This window comes from Passer domesticus, chromosome 6 (assembly GCF_036417665.1).
Source record: "Passer domesticus isolate bPasDom1 chromosome 6, bPasDom1.hap1, whole genome shotgun sequence".
Lineage (NCBI taxonomy): Eukaryota > Metazoa > Chordata > Aves > Passeriformes > Passeridae > Passer > Passer domesticus.
In genome coordinates this window covers 14,252,743-14,272,851 of record NC_087479.1, presented here as the reverse complement: position 1 = coordinate 14,272,851, position 20,109 = coordinate 14,252,743, and the positions used below count along the sequence as shown (strand labels likewise).

The window sequence follows — 20,109 nt, the reverse complement described above, 5'->3', positions numbered from 1 at the left end:
TTCTTTCACCCTTACCCACTACTTGCATCCAAAATTGCTAGATAAAATTCACTGTGAGAAAAGTTTAGGCATTGGGCTATAATGATACAGAAAGACATAAAGAGTTCCTTGGTCAAGAGGCAAGACAAATGCTAACCACAATATGCATTGTGTTTCAGTCATTAAAAAAATCCCATGTTCGCTGTATATTTGATGAAATACATAATTAAAATGGATACATCTTTATATCAATATATTTAAAGTATTTCCAGGAGCCATGTTGAGTGCTTTGTAGCATGCTATTGCAATTCTCAAATTCAGTGTTGCAGAAATAGATCTTTTTCAACCTTGTGTAATGCTATATATAATAAAAACCAATGCTTTTTAAAATATAACAAGAAGTTAAAAATCTTTTACTGTGAAATTTGAAATTGAACCAATGACATTTTCAAAATGCTGAATCTCAGGCATCAAATTCAGAACCTTGAAGAATTTCAAATGAAGACAAAGGTTAAAACAGATTTTAAAACACTTTTAAAGAATTTCCTTTAACTATCTAGACCATCAAAATGGTTCTGTTTTAGGAAATGTATATCAGTCACATTTTTTTTCTTCGTAGGAAGATCCCGAGGCTCCTTTTAATGAAGACGATTTTCGCAAAAGAAGGTCTCATCCTGGCTTTCTGGATCACATAAATGCTGAAAAACACATTGCAAAACTTGGGAAAACTGTATGTGTACAACTTTTTTATAAAAATAAGCTGGTTTGTCTTCTTATTTAGAGCTTTATCATAGTAATGAAATTTATAAACTCTTTGAATAAGTTTTAAGATTATCATATTGTCCTTAGAAATATAGATGATACAAATTATTAATAAAATATAGTAGCATGGAGAATACTATAATGTTCTTTGAAACCCAAATGTATGCATAATATAAATCCCAATTTCTTTTTTTTTTCTTAGGTAGGGAGTAAATCATGCTCATCTTGAAATAGTATTGTTTCTTTGGTTGTACTAAAGACAATCGAAGCTGTGGTCTGTGTGGAAATATTTGAGGAAGAAAGATTGTAGAGGAATGAGATATTAGTACAGCTCTAAAGAAAAGCAGCATCTTTAAATATCAGCCAGCTATGTCATTATTACAACTCATTTAAATTCTTAGATGTTCTGGCCACACCTAGCATGTCCCTGGATAGTTTGTGCTCTTGGAGCAGAGGCCTTATTGACTTCTGTTCCACCCTATAATTCACTTTAAAATCACACCCATAGAGCTGACACAGAATAGCTTAAATATATTATCAGTTTATATGTTTTAAAATCCCCTCCTTCAGCTTTCCTTGCTTTGGTCTGATTAGACCATTAATCTTACTAGAGAACAGACTATGCTTCTATTTGTATTTAAGAACTATCATTAAATAAATACCAATAGTGGCTGAGCTTACAATTCAGGAAAATGGAAGCTGTTGTCATTAGTGGTGGAGTAGTGAGGAGGTTCAAAGACAACAAAAAATACACGGATGATGAAGGTGTGATTTGGTCATTCTTTTTCTGTGTTAGGAGTCTCCCATAATCAATATAGTTCAATGTCCATTTCAGAAATTTATCCAGCTAATAACAGTTTATTGTGAAAATAACTTTTCTCTGGTTTGAGCATATGTCTTATGTACTGCTGAGAAAATAGCACTAGAAATTATATTATGTTCTACTGTGGATCTAACAATGCAGAATACAAGTAAAAATTTGGTTTACAGCTTGAAAAAGCAGTGGTAAATTGGTTTTTCTTTTACTGTGCTAACGTGGATTTGAAAGACCATGGGATAAGTTTCACACCTACAGTGTTAAAAACATGAAAATTTTAAACAGCATCCATCAAACCTTGTGTTAACTTCTGCCACCACTTAATACCCAGATGAATTATTGACTGTTTTTCTGGCTAGTCCAAAGCACTGAGTCACTGCATAACAAAAGTATTTGTATAATTAGCTTCTAAGTGTTTGCCAGGCTGAATATCTGTTGAGAAGACAGATATGTAGCACATGATAAAGCAGCTTGAATATTTTCAATACCTACCTGCTGTACCCCTTTCAAAAGGAGCCCCTTTCCTCCAGAGCTCCAGTGTCAGCACCAATGGGTATCACTGCTCCTGGATGGTTTCTGTCAGCACTTTGGAACAGGATGGCTCCAAAGCATCTGTTCTTCCCATGAAATCAGCTTTGGCTTCTTGTGATGGCTGGGGACTTCTGGATTACAGTCTTTACTCTTTCCTAAATTCAGTGGTGTCTAGAGGATATGCCATCAGTGAAAGAAATTACAGTGTTATTGTTCCCTGCAAAGACCTCAGACACTAGGATTCATCAGTCTAGTCAGCCTGGTAAAAAAGGTCTTGCACCAAGAAAGAAGGTTTTCTAAGCCTTATTGCCTGTTCAGAGTGCAATTTAATGGAAGTTGTTTCTTATAGCAAGATTTTGCCTCTCTGCATTAGTGTACCTCTCACCTGTTTTTTGATTAAAATTCAGTAACAGTCTGAGAGCATAAGAGTCTTTGTTTTTTATCACTAGCAATTTTTTACCTTTACCTTAGTGGCATTCAGGGCATTCAACTTGTGTCACTTTTCTTAGAAGTTGCAGTTTCTGAGGTCGTGCCAAATTCAGAATTCTTGGAGAAATACCTGCCTGCCAAAGGCAGAAAAGCTCTTCAGCCCCCATCTCTGTTCTCAGTGACGTAGTAGTTCCCGAATCCATTTAGACCTGTTTCTCACTTCAAGCAATTTTTAAAAATAAAGCAAACAAGCGTAAAACAACCACAGCCCGGAACTGAGGATCCCAGCTAGAAAGTGACACCTAGTGGCTTTAATGAACAACAACGGGAACATGACATTCCTTACCCGGGACTAAACATGCCGCGGGGAACTTAATTAAGCAACTTGCTTAATTAAGCATTGCCCTATTTTTAAAATTACCATAGCCAAGTAACGTCAAGTAGTACCTTCTCAATGGGTAGCTTGTGACACTAAGTATCTACAGTTAGAGGAATTGAACCTGTTTTAGAGGTATGCATTTCAGTGAAATATAGCACTCAGTGCAAAATTATGGTTTGTCTTCCCACAAGGCAGGAGTTAGCACAAGGTACATGGAAGAAAATCCTGTGTTACATTCTTTTTAAGGGAAATGAGAAATAGCACCTCCTGTGGATTCAGAAGAGGCAGGTTTTTCCTGCCAGGAGACAGAAATTGCTACGTGTCTTCTGGGACATGTCTGTCCAGAACAGCCCTAGGAGCTGCTGCTCTTAGGTGCAAACACTGTGTGTCATGGAATTATCCAAGCAAACTCAGTGTGTGTTAAGATCGAATACTAAGGAGACAGCTTTGCCCAAATTAAGATGCAAACAAGACACAAACTGAAGTAAATTATACAGATTTTATTTAACAATGAATATGAGGTAGAGAGATAGAAAGAAATAGAAAACAGAGGAGAGAGATCAAGCAGAAGATAGTCACCACCCAAGGATCCAGTGGCATCATGTTGGTCCTTCTTCATACTGGGCTTCTCAGTCATGGGAGTCCCAAGATAGTTCAGAAGTTTTCATATTCATACATTTTAGCAAACAAAGGAATTAATGGTTGTTGGATACAGAGTTCTCTTTATCTATTGGTTAAATTTTCCCCTCACTTCTAGTGCTAATTAGTTACATGCTCAGCCTTCCTCTTCTTTTGAGTTGATGGGTTTCTTGGGTGGGGAGGCCATGACCTCATCTGCCAGGATTACGTTTTACCCAGTTGGAGCTGATTTCAGCACACTTGCTGATCTGGCTTTCCTTATGGCCTGTAAATTCTGCATTTTGTGATCATTATCAGCAAAACGTTCTTCTCCCCAAGCTTTGTTAATGTAAGCTTTATAATGTTTTGTAATGCATTGTCTCATCTCAGGTTGCTGCTGTGGTGGTTTATCTTACAGTCCAAGTTCCAGGTACCCACACAGGCATATTCAGGGGGCTTCAGTGATGGTTGGTGGTGGCCATCTGACCCAGAACTAGGGGTGATCATTGTTTGACCACTGATACACATATGAGCAGTTGCTTCATGACGCTGTTGGCCACAGTGGAAATTTCTGTCCAGATGTGTTAACCAGGACTAACCAGATCACCCCCTGCCACGCCTGGAGTTAGTGACATTCTGCTGTAGCCCCCTTCTGTGCTTATCCCATGGCAAAGCCTTCTGTGGCCCTAGCAGTGTTTGAAAAAGGCAGCTGTCCTTACAGTGTGGAAGCTCTTCTGCTACGTGTAATATCTTCTAATTTTAGTGTTTCTCGTGATTAATAACAAGCTGTTAAACTCAGGTGAGTTGAAGTAGTTTTTATAACAAAGTTGCACTTTCTAAGTATAAAGTCACATAGATACAACACACTGACTTTGCAACTTGTCGTCCAGTTACATGGTGCTTTGCTTATATAATCAAAGATTGGCTAAGACATGCCTAATTTTTCTGTTTCTAAAATATTATAAAGATGATAGCAAAAGGTCCTTTCCCCCACCCCTCCCAAAAAAAAATAATAGATCACAAATCTGCACATGTATTCCCACTGTGATAAAGGCAGGGTCTTTTACATTTTATGATGAAGATATATAATGCCTAGGATATTTACAACATGAGAATTATTTAATAACTTTGTTTCATCCTAAAATTTTAAAAGTTACTAATTCAAAAAAACTTTTTCAAAAGCTCGTTTCCTTTACGATGATTTAAAAATATTTTTTCTCCCTGTATAACCATCCTCACCATTGATGCAAACAGTAACATGTATGTCGAAGCAGACAGGCAATTTTATGACATTACACAGATCAGCCAGAAATATATGGGTTAATCATAATGTGTGGTTACCAAACCATTTAAATAGTTCAAAGATTTTTTTTTTCTTTTTGTAACAGTGCATCAAAATGAAAGTAAAGAAAGTGTAAAATCATTAATCCAGCATTTTCTGCTCCTTTAGACAGCCAAATGTAAATAGACTACATTGAAAAAATAGCTTCAATGAATTTCAGAGTTATTTTTTCTTGAAAATAGGAAGTAGAAGCATGAGTTATCCTGTTCACTCAATTTATTTACATAACTTCCAAATTTTACCTCTTAATTTTATTTTAATCTTATAATTTTTGTTCAAATGTAGACTTTTTCTTTGAAGACAGCTGTAGACAGCTTTTTTGAAGGAAGTAGTAATGATAATATAACTCAGGAAGCTATGGGATATGCAACAATTGATCTAGTTACAACTTGGAAATGATACAGTTTGCACACTTTGTGTATTTAGTGTACATGTAGTCAAGAGTCAGTGTAAACCTGTATCCCAATTGCAGTACCAGATTTTAATAAAAACTTTCTTGCTGCTTTCACTTTACAGAACAAAAAAAAGTTTTCAACTTATGTTGTTGCCTCAGGACATCAATATGGAGCTGAGGAAGGACTCTTTCACTACTTTTTTAAGGTAGACATCCAACTACATTTGAAGGATCATTTAATTTCTAGGGGCAAACTGCACTGGAATTGAATCCATTTTTAGCAGCCTTGGCATTGTAAGCTCAATGCTTTCATGAGCAGAACTGTTTATTTGATACTTTTGAAATATTTTAGCTATAGTGGAAGTGTTTTTATCTTTTTTGGCTCTATTTTTTCTGAGATATTTCTCTAGTTTTTGAGCAGTATCTCCATATGTACTTTCCAGTGAGAACATGTCTGTCACTGTAAATGGAATTCAGGGAAATGTCTTTCTTTCAACATTCAACAGTCTCTCTTTTTTTTTTCCTTTATTTTTTTCCCTTAGGGTGATAAAGGTAATAAAAAGTAATATTTGCCAAGATTAAAGAATAGTCTTAAAAAAAACCCCTCTTGCTTTTAGTAGTCTGGCAATCAGTACTTCCCAAGAATGGTCTCCTTTACTGCAGTTCTAGTAATTATTCAATAAACTGAACTTTAAATCTTGAATATACAGATTTGTCTAATCAAGTGTTCCTTTTGTAGCTCTAGTTAGAAGTAACCTTTTTTCCCTCATTTTATTCTCTGTATTTTCAGATGTGTTGGCTTGGTGAGACTCCTTCAATACCTGTTTTTGGGGATGGCAAGAATATTATTCCAACCATTCATATTCGTGATTTGGCAATGTAAGTAGAAAAAAAATTCTCTGAGCAATAATTGATACCTAGCTAGATAACAAATTCACTAGAGAGTACTGAGGCTTTTAAATTGGGTGGGTTGGTTTAAGGTCAGTTTTGGGCCCTTTTAACTGAGTCAAACAGAGCCTTCAGTTTCTTTAGAAGTAGATGTGCTTTCTGGAATCCTTATCTGACTGTTGCACTGGTGCTTTGCTTTTAATAAATAACGAGTTGTGCTCAGTCTAGAGTGTGATACCAGTTAACTGGCACAGACCTGGAAATGGATTGTGGACTCTACAGCAGACTAAGACAATATCTTTCACAGATATATCTTTTTATTCTTTTAACTTCCTTCCAAATAAAATGTGTAGCTGTGCTTCTTTATTAAGTGAAATATGTATGAAAATGTCATGCTCTGAAATATTCTGCAAGAATTTGCAGACTCTTGGTACTGTTTCATGAACTGCATTTAACAAGGAAAGCCTGGGATGCTTCTCCAAGTGCCAGCCCGAACTGTACTTGCTATGTTTCAGAGTGTTGCAAAATGTAGCAGAACACAGGCCAAACTTTCAGTATGTACTTGCAGTAGATGCATCTATGCACACGCTTGGAGAATTAGTAAAGGTAAGACAGTTGATAAAAGCATGATATTTTAATTTCTTTTGGTTTGTTTTTTTAGTATATCTGTATGTAAGGTTTTAAAACTATGCATTTTACTGAAGTAGACATTCCTAGGTCTTCCTGAATTATCCTGAGTAGTAAATTACATGGAAGATTACTTTGAAATTCTCTAAGACATCTGTCCTTTAAACAAAGTAGTTTACTTGATCTTACAGACTAATTTTTGCAGTATTATCATTAACTTAAATAAAATTTTTACCTAAGAAAGTTATGGAGAATTGATGGAGAATTGTTATGGGATTCACAGAACTGTGATTATATACTGACTCTTTACCATGTGTTTCCCTTCATGTTGTGGAAAATACCTTGTTTTTCCAAGAGTTGTGAAATTAAGTCTAGAAGTAGTCTTAATGACACTGGTAAACTATACACTGTGATAGTGAGAGTCAACTCATAGGACACTTGCTGATGTAGATTGAGCAAATGTTACATAAGGCCCTTTTTTTGTTGTTGTTGTTGTTGTTGTTGTTGTATCAGAGTTTAATGAAACAGGGAGCTCACTAGAAGATGAAACCTGTGCTTTGGTTCAGGTAGGCATCCCAAGGAGAGTGGTTGGTGTCCTTTCATAGGTATGAGGTTGTTTAGAAATGAGAGATAGAGGACAGGAGTAAGTGGACAATTCTTGGGGACAGGAAGCTGTACCAGCCCAGGGGAAGACTGGAAAGGTGCATGGGAAAGAAACACCTTAAGAGTTCTAGTTGAAAATAGCTGAAGATTAGAAGAGAGTTTGGAACAAGTATCACATATGCCTTTTCCATGCTTACCTTCAACTGAGTGTCCACTAAATGACATCACTGAAGCCAGAATGCTGGATTATTTGACCTGATGTTGTTACGGTCCAGTTTAAACCCAGAAGAGCAAAGAAAACTAAGTCTCTCTGTATAAAATGGAAAGAACTTTGAAGGTTCAAAATATACCCCAAAAACGTGATTAAAAGCAAATGGGGTTAGTAAAAGGAAAGAGGGGAAGAGGGAAGGAAGGAAAGGAAGGGAAGGAAGGGAAGGAACAAGGGTTAGGTGGAAGCATATCACCCATCCGAGGGTCGCAATGACGTCTTGTTGCTCCTCTCCATCTGGAGTTCTGGTGGAGAGGGGCCACCAGAAGAGTGTAGAATCGGAAGAGTATACAGTGCTGCGGGTCAATGCAGCTTAGGGCAGGTGGGAACGCCCACGTGTCTCCCTTGCAGAGGCCAGTTTGACACTGTCCCTTGCAACACTGTGGATCTGTTGCATCATGGTGCAGGGTCTGGGGACCCCTTTGGGGGTGTTTGATGGGCCATGACACCCCTTCTGCTGTGGATAAGTTTTTCTCCGGGTGAAGGGCCCCTCAGCTGAGCTGCTCTGCAGAGCGGAGGATGGGCGGTCACTGCCTCCCACCAGAGGCTTTTTCGCTACACACCCAAAACGTCTCCTGCCCCCCAACACATTTAGGTGCGAGGGTCTGTGAGCAGCCCGGCAGCTGATAGCCCTGGGGCTGGGTCACTGCCCGCAAGGTGTTAGGCTTGTGCTTTTGTGAATGCATCCATTTTCCCTAGTCCTCAATTGTTACTTTATCTTATCTTCATCAGCGAGCAGCCCGGGGCCTCAGTGGGAGCCCCATTCAGGGTGTGGTGGTCTTCTCCGCAGCCGTTGTAAAACATTTTGTGCCATAATAGGCAAAAGGCCTTCATGAAAATGTTTAAGTCATAAACTATTCATGAAAATGTTTAAGTCATAAACTATACTATTTCAGTCTCCGACAATGGTCCATACAAATGCTTATGATTTTATGGAATGTAGTGGGATTTAAATCTATTTTAAAGGGCTATATAGGAGTAACTAACAATTTCTGTCTAATGATGAAATGCAAATGATATGTGGAGATTTATCAGTGGCATTGATCTGAAAACCCTTCCCAATTGTTAATCGAATTAAATACCTCAGGAACCTAAAGCAAAAATGCTGGGAAACTAAATATCTCCAAATAGATCTGAAGCACTAGGAATTTATTAATATATTTAAGAGCTTTATAAAATTTTCTGTGATTTTGGGTTGTTTTATTTTATTTTTTTTTCAGGTAGTAAGGTTACTTAGCAATCAACAGCTATTCAATACTAACATTAAAGTTAATGTATTGTTCTCAGATCTATTTAAATCAGTATCCTGATTTTCAAGACACAAATGTATTGTTCTTAGATCTATTTCAAATCAGTATCCTGATTTTCCAGGCACAGTGTAACATAAAATTTAAAGCACATATTTTATCCACTGAAATTCTGTTCAATTTTTTCCTAAGAATCTGATTGTTAAGTGGTTCTGGAGTGGCATTTTTGTATTGTTTGTTTGTTTGTTTTTTCTGATAGTGTATCAGTAAAAATATTGGACCAGGAAAAACTGAGAAGGTTCCTAAAGAAAATGCATTCCTGAGCAAAGAGCTGACAGTCAGTACTTTTCTTTCTTTTATTTCATCAAGAAAGTATTTAAACTTAAAAGTATAACATAATAAATTAGATAATTTTTTTTCGCCAGAAAAAATTAGCCCCAAAATACGCCTAAAAATATTTAAAATTAGTTTCAATTTGGAAAATAAATAAAGTAAAATCTAGCCATCATAAAACACAGAATTTTGAAGAGTTACAGCATCATTTAAAAGAATAAAACACTGAAGCTCTATTGTCATTGTTCCCCTTAGCATATGGGAGCACTCTAATAAAACTCTAACAAAATGATAAAAATTAAAAAATATTTAATAATGAAGTGCTGCTAAGGCTGATGAACACAGAATACATAAATTACGTTGAATTCATCTATTTATCTGGAATAAATTGTTCATAGGAGAAATAAACAAAACACAACCCAGATAATTTTTAAGATGGTACTTGATAAATTTATAAAAGAGGGGATTCCTTGCAATTACATGAAAACTTTTCATTGTACAGAATAATTGCTTAGTGTTGCATGTTCTAATAGATCATGAGAACACTCAAATACAAATATGCATTGAAAATTAATATTTTTAAAAGCTTAAAATATCTGTTTTGTTTTGTATGCAAACCTTCTTTCCCAATGCTTTAATTCTTTCTATTGTCCCCATCCATTCTAGTCTCTAGCTCCAGCTGTTCTTTTAACATGCATAGGTTAAGGCTATAAATTAATGTAGCTTTGTTCCCTCAGCAAATGCAGTTGGATATGTTGTTTGTGAACCTGCGAATGGAGCCTATTTATCTGAGAGAGAATTTCAACATTAACTGGTTTGCTGAGACAGGACTGATAGAGAACATTGCTCAAGTCATCATGGAATACAAGAAAGCTCGAGGATTACTGGTAATGTTTTGGTATATACTATTTTAAACTGCTCTTTTCTCTTTATCCCCAATAGAAATGGTTATATAAACACAAGTTTTAAATTAATTCAGTAAAAATACATAGAAGGTGGATATAGATGCAAAATAAGTGAACATAAAAACTTAAAATTAAATTGAATACATTAAATAAGAAAAAAGAAAGACCGAATTTTATTTCCTTTATGCCAAAAACTGAAATTCTGTAAATGTAAATAAGCTTAATGATGGAAAGCTGCTATCTGAAGCTAGTTTCTTTATGCAGTATATGGCACTCTTGGTATATTTGCCTCATGAATACAATAAGTTATCTTTTGTTTAAGCTTTTTTTTTATAATGGTCAATAGTTAGGTGAGTATTTTGTGCCCTTTATATATTCAGTGAATGTAGATATTCCAATGCAATATAGTCTTCCTTTTACCCTGCTCTGTAGTGTAATTTACTGGGCAACTTCACTATTTCCTATGTTAGCTTGATATTTAGAACTTCTGTATTCAGGTGTATAGGTTACTGAAAGGTGCAGAAAAATGCTTGTTTACATCCAAGTATAAATAAAGTTGTTTAGCATGTCTATATCTGGTTCAAACTTTGAATAAAAGTTCAGGGTATGTAAAACAAGGTGAAGATACTATTGTTAAAAGTTATTTATTGAAAGTCCCTTCATAGCTCTGAAAGGATTACCAGATCTGCGTTTGGGTTAAACTATTGCATCTAAGAACATATGCATCTAACTAAAAGAAACAGTACATACCAGGTAGCAAGGAGAAAGAAGGCTAGCTAGACTGTCTGTCACTACTCTGTTGCAGAGTTTGTACTGTCAGATTTACTAAATTAAGATAGGCACTTAATTATGTATGATTTGGAGTTTATTGCATAACATATTTAATAAGTGTATACTGGGATCCTAATTGCACTTACTCATCCTCAGGCTAAGTAGGCTGAAATGAGACATCACTTAAGATTGTTATGGACCAGGAATTTTTGAGGTCAAAATAATAATTTTGATGACAGCAACTCTATTTCAATTGGAAAGTAGAACTATTGCATGCTTATAGTAGAATATCTGCTACCACATTCCAAAATTCACTGCATCCTGTCTGTGGCATTGTGTTTCATTTCTTTGGATTATTCAAACGTTAACTAGCCACAACAAATTGGTCTGTAAGTCTGCTAAATAGAAGCATGCTTTTTCTCCAACAGTAAATTTCATCATTTAAGTAACCATGTTACTCAAGACCTGTGGGTGATAGATAAGGTATTCAACAATAAATAAATAAATAATATACTTTTAGTTTTAAGTACAATTGCTATTTCCTATTAGTAATATTAAAAATATTGTTGCTTTTACATAAAACCATCTGTGCTGTTTGAATAATGTCACATTCTTTTTTCCAGCCTCTGAAAGTTTGCATTCATGGTCCTCCCGGGTCTGGCAAATCTACCATTGCTAAGGAGCTCTGCAAACACTACAAGCTACATTATGTCAGGACAAATGATGCGATTTCTGAAAAAATTGCACATCTGGTGTGTTGCTGTTTTCTAATATTCCTGTTATTTTAATTTCTCAGATTTTAAGATGTGTGGCAGCGTTTAAAAATTACTTATAATCCCATTATTTGTGAATAGAAATATCTTTCAACATTGTGATCATCTCTGGCAGTTGCACTAAAATCTTTTTAGGGACTGGAAGTTGCTCAGCATCTCACTGTTAATGAGCACACATGAAAGAAATTATTTATTTTTTTCTTTTATTACATCTGTGTATAAAGTAAATTTGGTTATGGAATTTCCGAGCCAAATCCTATTTCTGTTCTTGTCATCAGGAGCAAATTTTGGCTAAAGAATCTGACAGGGTGGAAAGAGAAGTAGAAGGAGAAGGAGAAGATCTTGTAGAGGAGGAGGAGGAGGAAGAGGGGGAAAATGTAGAAGAAGCAAAGGAACTATTAAATGCAATAAAAGAAAACATGCAGCAGAATAAAGGTAGGAAATACAAAGTATGATGATGGGATTCAGGTAGCTAGTGCAACCCTGTGCAAATGGAAATCAGATAAACACAAATAAATTTGTGTTCTACACTTTTAGTTCCTATTAAAATGAATAATCAACTGGACAAGGGAGAGGAAATACAATGAAGGGTTTATGAGCTGAGATAAAGACAGGGAGAGGTCACAAACAGAGTACTGTCATGGGCAAAACAAACCTGACTTGGGGAAATTACTTAAATGTATTGCCAATCAAAACCAGAGAATCTACCCCTCCCTTCTCTCCTGAATTTAACTTTATTCATGATTCTCTGCTTCCTCCCACCAGCAGCACAGAGATATCAAGAACAGGGTTTATGGCCAGTTAATCACATGTTGTTTCTGCTGCTGCTTCGTCCTCAGTGAGAGGAGTCTTTTCCCTGCTCCAATGTAGGGTCCTCACATAGGAGACAGTCCTCCACAAACTTCTCCAGTGTGAGTCCTTCCCATGGACTACAGTTTTTTATGAACTGCTCCATTGTGGGTCCATCAACAGGATGAGTCCTTCAGGCCCAGGCTGCCCCATTGTGGGTCCCTCACGTGCTCACAAGTCCAGGCAGCAAACCTGCTCTAGAGTGGGCTTCTCTCTCCATGGGTCTACAGGTCCTGCCAGGAGCCTGCTCCAGTGTGGGCTTCCCATGGGGTCACAGCCTTCTTTTGGATATCCACCTGCTCCTGAGTGGGCCTCTCCATGGGCTGTAGGTGGACCTCAGCTCTGCCCTGGACCTCCGTGGGCTGCATGGTGACAGCCTGCTCACCATGGGCTGCACCACAGCCTGCAGGTGGACCTTTGCTTTGGCACCTGCAGAACCTCCTTCCCTGCTTCTTTGCTGACCTTGGTGTCTGCAGAGATGTTTCACAGATTCTCACTGCTGTCTTCCCTGGCCACATTTTACTTCTGCACAATGACTTTTTCCCTACATAGACATTTTGTTACAGAGGCATTACTACCACCCCGATCGGCTGAAATTTGGTCAGCAGCAGATCCATCTTGGAGCCATCTGGCATTGGCTCTGTCGGACATGGGGGAAGCTTTTACCAGCCTCTCAGAGAAGCCACTTCTGTGAGTCCCCTGGCTAACAAAACCTGTCCACACAAGCCCAATGCAATGATACACCTTGTATATTAAAAGTGACATATTTTAAAAATATTTTGGTGCCTCTTTAATCGTAGCCCTTTCCTCTTTCTACTTCAGACTTTTTTAATAATGTCATGCTTTCTTCTCAGAGCAGAGAGCATAAATTTCTATAACATAAAGTAAAAAGCTGGTGAAATATACCTTTGTCAAACTTGCAAAAATAAAAGTATTTTAGAAAAAACAAGTGCATGCTAGTATGAATTTGTTGGGGTTATTTAAGAACCTCATACATTATTAGAAAATAAGTACTGCTTGCAGAAGCCTGGAAAGAATTTTTAAAAGATTGAAAAAGGGTTCCTTGCTGAAAAGTATTAGTTACCATCTGTATATTAATAATGCCATATAATTTTCTTACTAGTGTACATTTTCCATGTGGTATAAAGTGATCCCCCTTAAAAATGTGGTCTGTTGCTAAGGGTGTAGCTGATTTAGATCTTGTGTATCTGCAAAGAAATTAATTTCTTACACACCTAGAAGCTTCGGTAATAAGATCTATGGCAGCATCTCTTCTGCATGCTTTGATGTGTTCTTCAAAATAACAATGTCTTTTAAAATAGTTACATACTTTTGTGATTAGAATGGTTTATAAATATCTAAGGCTTTTAATAGTCAAAGCAAAAAAATGTTTTGGAAACTAGAGTTAATGTTTGCAAAAGGACAAAATATCAGGTCAAACCTTTTTCCTCCTACATATTTTCTCAACAATGTAGGACAGGTAAATAAACTAATTCATATCACAACCTGTCTGAAAATGAAACTTGCAGAACCTACCTCATGTCTTTTTTGGAAGACTATCTTTAAGTCTTACTGTCAAATGAAAATAGAAAATTGTTGCTTTCTTGTGACTTTTTTTTTCTCTAAGTATTTCTTTACTGCTTCTATTAAAATCTGATTGTAAAATTCAAAATAAAACTGACTTCCTGTTTCTATCATTAAAGTACTAATGTTTATATCCTTGTAAACACAAAGGTAATTTTATTTTGTATCTACACTTTAATATTCCATAGATTGCTGACAATGCATAATATATAAATAGTAACTCAAAATATTTAACTTTTTAAGGTCTAAGTAGAAGAAAAATGTATTAAAATGTATTAAATGTTAGTATAATATTTTGAGATCTCTTGTTTCTATAAACTAGCTACCTATTAACCTTCTTTGTCTTAGGCCATCTAGGTGATGAGTATCTTCTTATTAAAATTCTGAAGGACAAGCTCATGTCTATGCCCTGTAGAAATCAGGGATATGTTTTAGATGGGTTCCCAGAGACCTATGAGCAGGCAATGGATCTTTTTAAAGGTGTGTACTGCTTGGTTTGCCTTTGTTGCTGCTTTTGTTTTTATTGCTGCTGCTGTTTTTATTCTCGCTCTCAGAGCCTTGAGTGCATCGGTGGTGTGATGATTGCAGTGCAAGATACAAAACCAAGTTTTGTGATGTGTGATTATTAGAATGTAAGAAGGACTGTAATGCAGCTTATTGAATTTATGCACAAGGTAATTTTTAGACTATCTTTCCTGGTAATGTAAAAAGTAAATGCACAAACATGGAAGATGCTCTCCTGTCCAGTGTTGGTCTACTCTACTTAAGCAAGCTCTACAACAGAATTTCTTCATAATGTTTAAGGGCTACTGAATGAAGGGATCCAGGCAGTGCACCAGTACATATTTTATGAGACAAATTATAGTGTATTTATTGGGCAAGCTACTGTAGATATGACTTCAGAGAAGCTCTGCAACACACATTTCAAATTGTGAGCAAGCACTGTCCATACCTTAAGACCAAGAATCGTATTCATGTTTAAATTACAACTGAGGTTTGTAGGTACAGAAAAACAGTCTTGTTCAGCTTATTATGCTGTTCTGCAAATGGTCATGCTCAGCTGGTACTCTACAGGCAGTTTTACTGACTATTCATAATAGCAGACCCTTAGTGGCAAAAACCATTTTAACCATAGAATTGTAAAGTATTTCTACGCACTGTTCTGAGCCTTGCCTCTATTTTTTTGCAGAATAATTTATTGGGCAGCAGGAGAGGCCAAAGATAAGACAGCAGTTTTAAAACTGAACATATTTAAAAATTGTGTGTGCATGTAGATACATCTGTGGTATAGGCAAACAACTACTAGTGTCCCAAAATACAATTCTGTGGTGCCTGGCAACGTGAATTACTGAATTCTCTAAACTGGTGTCAAGGTTAGAATAATTTCCAATTATGAGTATAATTTGGATATTGGCAAACCTGTGTTTTACTCGGCTCATTTTTAGCAAATAAAGTGATATTGTTGCTTCAAATGAAAATGTCAATAATTTCTTTCTTTTGTTTTAGTAGAAGATGATGAAGCAGAAGAAGAGGAGGACGAAGCAAAGGGCAAAATGCCTAGATTTAATCAAATAATTATACCTGGTAAGTTTGATAGATTTCTTTTTAAATAAACTGAGGAGTTTTATTTTCTAATTAAATAAACTGAGGAAAAATTGCTGTCACCAACAAGAAGTCTAAAATATCACTCCATCTGTCCCTATTTAATTTCACTTTAAAAAAAATCAATTTCATGTAATGCTGCTGCCCTCATATTTAAAAGTGAACAATTAATCATAGAATCATTTAGGTTGGAAAAGACCACTAAGAGCATCAAGTCAAACCCTTAACCCAGTACTTCCAAGTCCACCACTAAACCATGTCCGTAAGTGCCACATCTCCGTATCTCTCAAATACCTCTGGAGATGGTGACTCAATCACTTCTCCAGACAGCCTGTTCCAATGCTTGGCCACCTTTTTGTTGAAGTTTTTCTTAATTAAAAGGAAGGGTTTGGTTCACTTTGTGGGTTGTTTGTTTGTTTGCGATTTTTGTGAAAATGCCATCAACTGTTGGCTGATAACAACAGTAGTGACTGTCCTGTTGTGATTACAGCTCCTTAATGGAATAAAAATGCAATGCATTGGTTATGCTAAGAGTTAAAATAGAGTGGATTTCATCTGTGTAGAAATTGCTTTATCCTGCTGTTTTTGCTTGATTCCTTTGGAAATTCTGTATATATTCAAACAATATGTTCTTCTTCACAGAATTTATTTTTTCTTTGATGGCATCTGATGAATTCCTTATAAACAGAATAATAAAACTGCCAGAGAGTGAAGTTGCTGGAACTGATTATGCTGAGAACCAGTTCCTGCACATTCTGAAACACTTCCGCAAGATAAATGCCGATGATGTGACGGTTCTCAACTATTTTGATGAACTTGAAATACATCCTCAGTTTATTGGTATGGAATAATAAAATTAGTAAATATAACATGAATAAAAAAACTTTGTTGTTACAAATTTAACACTTGCAAAAATCAAATAGCAAGTATTCATTTAGAAATAATATTTTTATTAACATTGCAGGATACATATAAAACAAGCATTTAACTATATGCCTGCAAAAAATGTTCTTTTACAGTTAACCTGTTTGTAAAATTGGGGGTGTTAGTTGTTAATTTTTGTCATCTTAATTATTAAAATAATTGTATGACTTAGGTTACAGATCTCTGCATTGGCATCCTTTCAGATAGGTGTAAGAGTACATTTTCATGGACATAAACATTATGGTTCCTTCTATTTCTTTTCTTTAGACTTATCTCCAATGCTATTGTTGTCCACAAAAATTGGATTTGTTACCTGGTGGGCAACAAGTTAATAGTTACACCCTGAAGAGAGGCATTGATGGTTTATTTCGGAGTTGTGCTAACCTCTGTGCTTGGTGGTACTCCACAAATCAAACACCCCTACTATCAAACCATTTCACTATTTATACATTTTACCAAACAAAGGGATTACTGTTTATTAGCTAAATGTTACATAGTTCTCATATGAATTAGTATTCAATCTTCTATTGGATAATTATGCTCTTTCTTCCCATGCTCAGTGTTTCTCTTCTTTTGGGTCAGTGGGTTTTTTGTGTTGGTGGTCCTTGAATATGTGGTTGTGATTTCCTCACTGCTGGCATTAACTTTTACCCAGCTGGAGCAGATTTCCGCACAGTTTCTAAGTTTATTCGTTTCTTCCTTGGGCTTCTGCCAGATTCCTTATGGCCTGTAAATGTTGCAGTCTTTGTGTCCACTATCAGTTGTACGTTCTTCTTCCTGAGCTTTGTTAATGGCCCATTGGTCTGAGATCATTGAGTCTTGTTCAGGCCTACAGCTTAACAAGGTAATTCTACACCTGGACATCATTTAGAGCTTGCTGTCTGTTTCATGGGTTAAATCTTCCTTCTTGTTGATCAAGCTTGAAAATATACAAAGATGAAACATCAAAGTACATAATTTCTGAAGAAAATTTTTACATTTTCCACATTTTGCAACACCATGACAATATGTGGGTAATCTGTAAACTAGGAAGCATTTAAGAATATTACTAGAAATCAAAAGTGGAAGGCTGAGACTGAATCTGTTTTGCACTATCCCTGTATGTGAGAAAATTTGTCTTCCCTACATATTATCTAGAAAATTGTGATCACTGGGAAATCTTGAGAAGATAACTATAATCTGATTATTCATGCCAGTGAGATCAGAGTGACACCATTCTAAAGAAAAGGTGGGTTTTGGAGGGGAGAGGAGAGAAAACAAAGAAGAGCAAGACCTCTGCACCTAAAATCAAACTGCTGCTATTTGGAATGTCTATTTGGGATGAATTAGGAAAAGTTAATTGTTCAACCCCCTTAGCCACAACTGATTTTCCAAGATTTTTATTTATTGTCAGTTATGGAGATTATTTTGAAAATAATAAGATTTAAGTGTTGTTAGGAAGTAGAGTAGTGGGAAAAAATAGTGTAATTATTTAGAGTTAGTGAAATTATTTTAGAATTGAAGAAATTCTACTGTGGAAAGTAAATGTATGAAATGGTAAATATTAAGGTCTGGTGTCACCAATTGGTCATATTCTTAGCTTATACAATTCTAGATATGCAAATAGAGGCACTGTCAAACAATTATGCCTAAAGATTATTCTTCAACTGTAGCGCATTCCAAATACAGAAACACATTTGCCTACTGATTGTAGTTATTGCAGTATCACAACTGTGATGTTCCAGATTATTTTCACATTGAGGGTATAGCATTGATTCCCATGTTCAAATGAGCATCCTCTTTAGGTCCTGTTTGTCTCAGAACTGTCTGCTTACTCATGTTCACATTCCTGGTTGTTACCCACAGAAGCATGCAGGTGTGTTGCTTCTGCTGTAAAATAGTAGGAGCAGATTACCAAGATAACCACTGAGGATCCTTCAGCTCAGCCAATACCTCTCCATTCTAGTCAATGTTCCAGCTGGATTTTCAGATACATAGAATTAAGTAGCAATGGATTTTATCAGAGACCCAACTGCTTGCTCAGTTATATTCCAAAGAAGGGGTTAAAAATTATGCCTGTGATTTGTTAAATATTGTTTCAAAATAATAAAAGTTTTCTTTCACCTTAAATTTTAAAAAATGTAACATATGGTTTTATGTATCATTTTTATGATTATTATTTTTCTGAGTCTGAAATATGATTAGTACAAAGGAGTGGGCTTCAAGATTCTGGAAACTCAACTTTGCTTTGATGACTCACTTCATGTAGACTGCAAGTTGGTTATCTTGTGTCTTATTTTTCTCATTTGCAAACTGGGAATGGTGACAGATCTTCTACAAAAAGGCATATTAAAGTTACAACAACAATCCCTTTGAAGACCTTAATTTATGAACTCCTTTTCCAGTGATCTTTCAGCTAGCATCAGTACTAACTTCATTTCTCATTTAAAAGGCATTAGTTTTTGAGAATAAATGTAGTTAATTCTGGTTGCTGTAAAATGAACACTGTACTCTTCTGTGGCTATCGAAGAAAAAAAATGCAGTCCTTGAGACCTCAAATTCAACTTTGAAACAATTCTTAGCAATACTTTAAACGACAACAAAAGTGATTTTCATTGTAATTTGTATGTCCATGTGCAGCTAAAATTGTAGGAATGATGGGCTGCTTGCCATAGCAAACGTGTTGCTTTAATTTGGAATTCTTCAGGAATGTAATTCCTGACTTCATGATAGAAGAAGCTGTAAAATAAGTTTTATCACCTACAATTATGTTAGTTCCCTGCTCAATTAATGATCAGAGTTTGGATTTGAGGTCCAACTCACAAATACTTTAACTCTTGGGAAAATTGTATTAGTATTTGAGAGTCTGATTCTGCCTGAATCTGTGATTAGAAAGAGCTGGGAAAAATGCTTTGCCAATGACTTTTAAAACTTCCTAAAGGACTGTGGAGCAGGGGCTACTGGATTCTCATCTAAATCCTGTATTCTGATTCTTCTTTTTCCCTTCATCTGCATACTCTCCTTACCCATTGCTGTGCTTTTACACCTTCCATTTCATGCCCCTGAACAAACCCTTTACCTCAGTAGTCTCTACTGCAAACACCCACTTTTCCTCTTTTCCATGTAAATTCCTGTAGTGTTTCTGCCTCCCCACACTGAATGCATACAGAAAATAGAGAGCCCTGGAGAAAGTCTTCATTCTTCTATATTTTTTTCTTCTTTCTTGTCAAGTTTATTGTGCAAGTAACTTCCAGCAATTAAAAAGGGAGAAGGAATAAAATGAAAGAGAAGGTCTTGTTCAGTCCTTATGTTCCTATGTGAAGCTACAAATTTATTTTGTAAATATAACACAGTGAGAAATCGATTAGAGAAAGGTCTGTGTATTTGTAAATCTGTAGGAGTAAAAACATTGGAGTTTGTGCCATGTCCTAACAACTATTGTGTAGCATTCAGTGGGGAGAGAAGGACAAAACTGATGGTTTTGTGCATCTGGGTAAGTTGACAT

The 20,109-nt window shown here is 36.0% G+C and overlaps 1 protein-coding gene across 5 annotated transcripts in view; it reads left to right on the top strand.

Moving 5' to 3' along the window:
* The window catches only part of AK7 (adenylate kinase 7), a 28,073-nt gene that overhangs the window by 3,365 nt on the left and 4,599 nt on the right, over window positions 1–20,109 (top strand). For 2 of the 5 annotated variants that reach the window (XM_064423448.1, XM_064423449.1), the window contains exons 5-15: window positions 599–709; window positions 5,374–5,457; window positions 6,042–6,130; window positions 6,655–6,745; window positions 9,144–9,221; window positions 9,955–10,104; window positions 11,517–11,645; window positions 11,945–12,101; window positions 14,448–14,579; window positions 15,606–15,683; window positions 16,344–16,541. In XM_064423448.1, the coding sequence (XP_064279518.1) occupies window positions 599–709; window positions 5,374–5,457; window positions 6,042–6,130; window positions 6,655–6,745; window positions 9,144–9,221; window positions 9,955–10,104; window positions 11,517–11,645; window positions 11,945–12,101; window positions 14,448–14,579; window positions 15,606–15,683; window positions 16,344–16,541 (1,297 nt within the window). The remainder of the gene's footprint in view (window positions 1–598; window positions 710–5,373; window positions 5,458–6,041; window positions 6,131–6,654; window positions 6,746–9,143; window positions 9,222–9,954; window positions 10,105–11,516; window positions 11,646–11,944; window positions 12,102–14,447; window positions 14,580–15,605; window positions 15,684–16,343; window positions 16,542–20,109) is intronic. The other 3 variants (XM_064423450.1, XM_064423452.1, XM_064423451.1) reach the window with 3 other exon arrangements.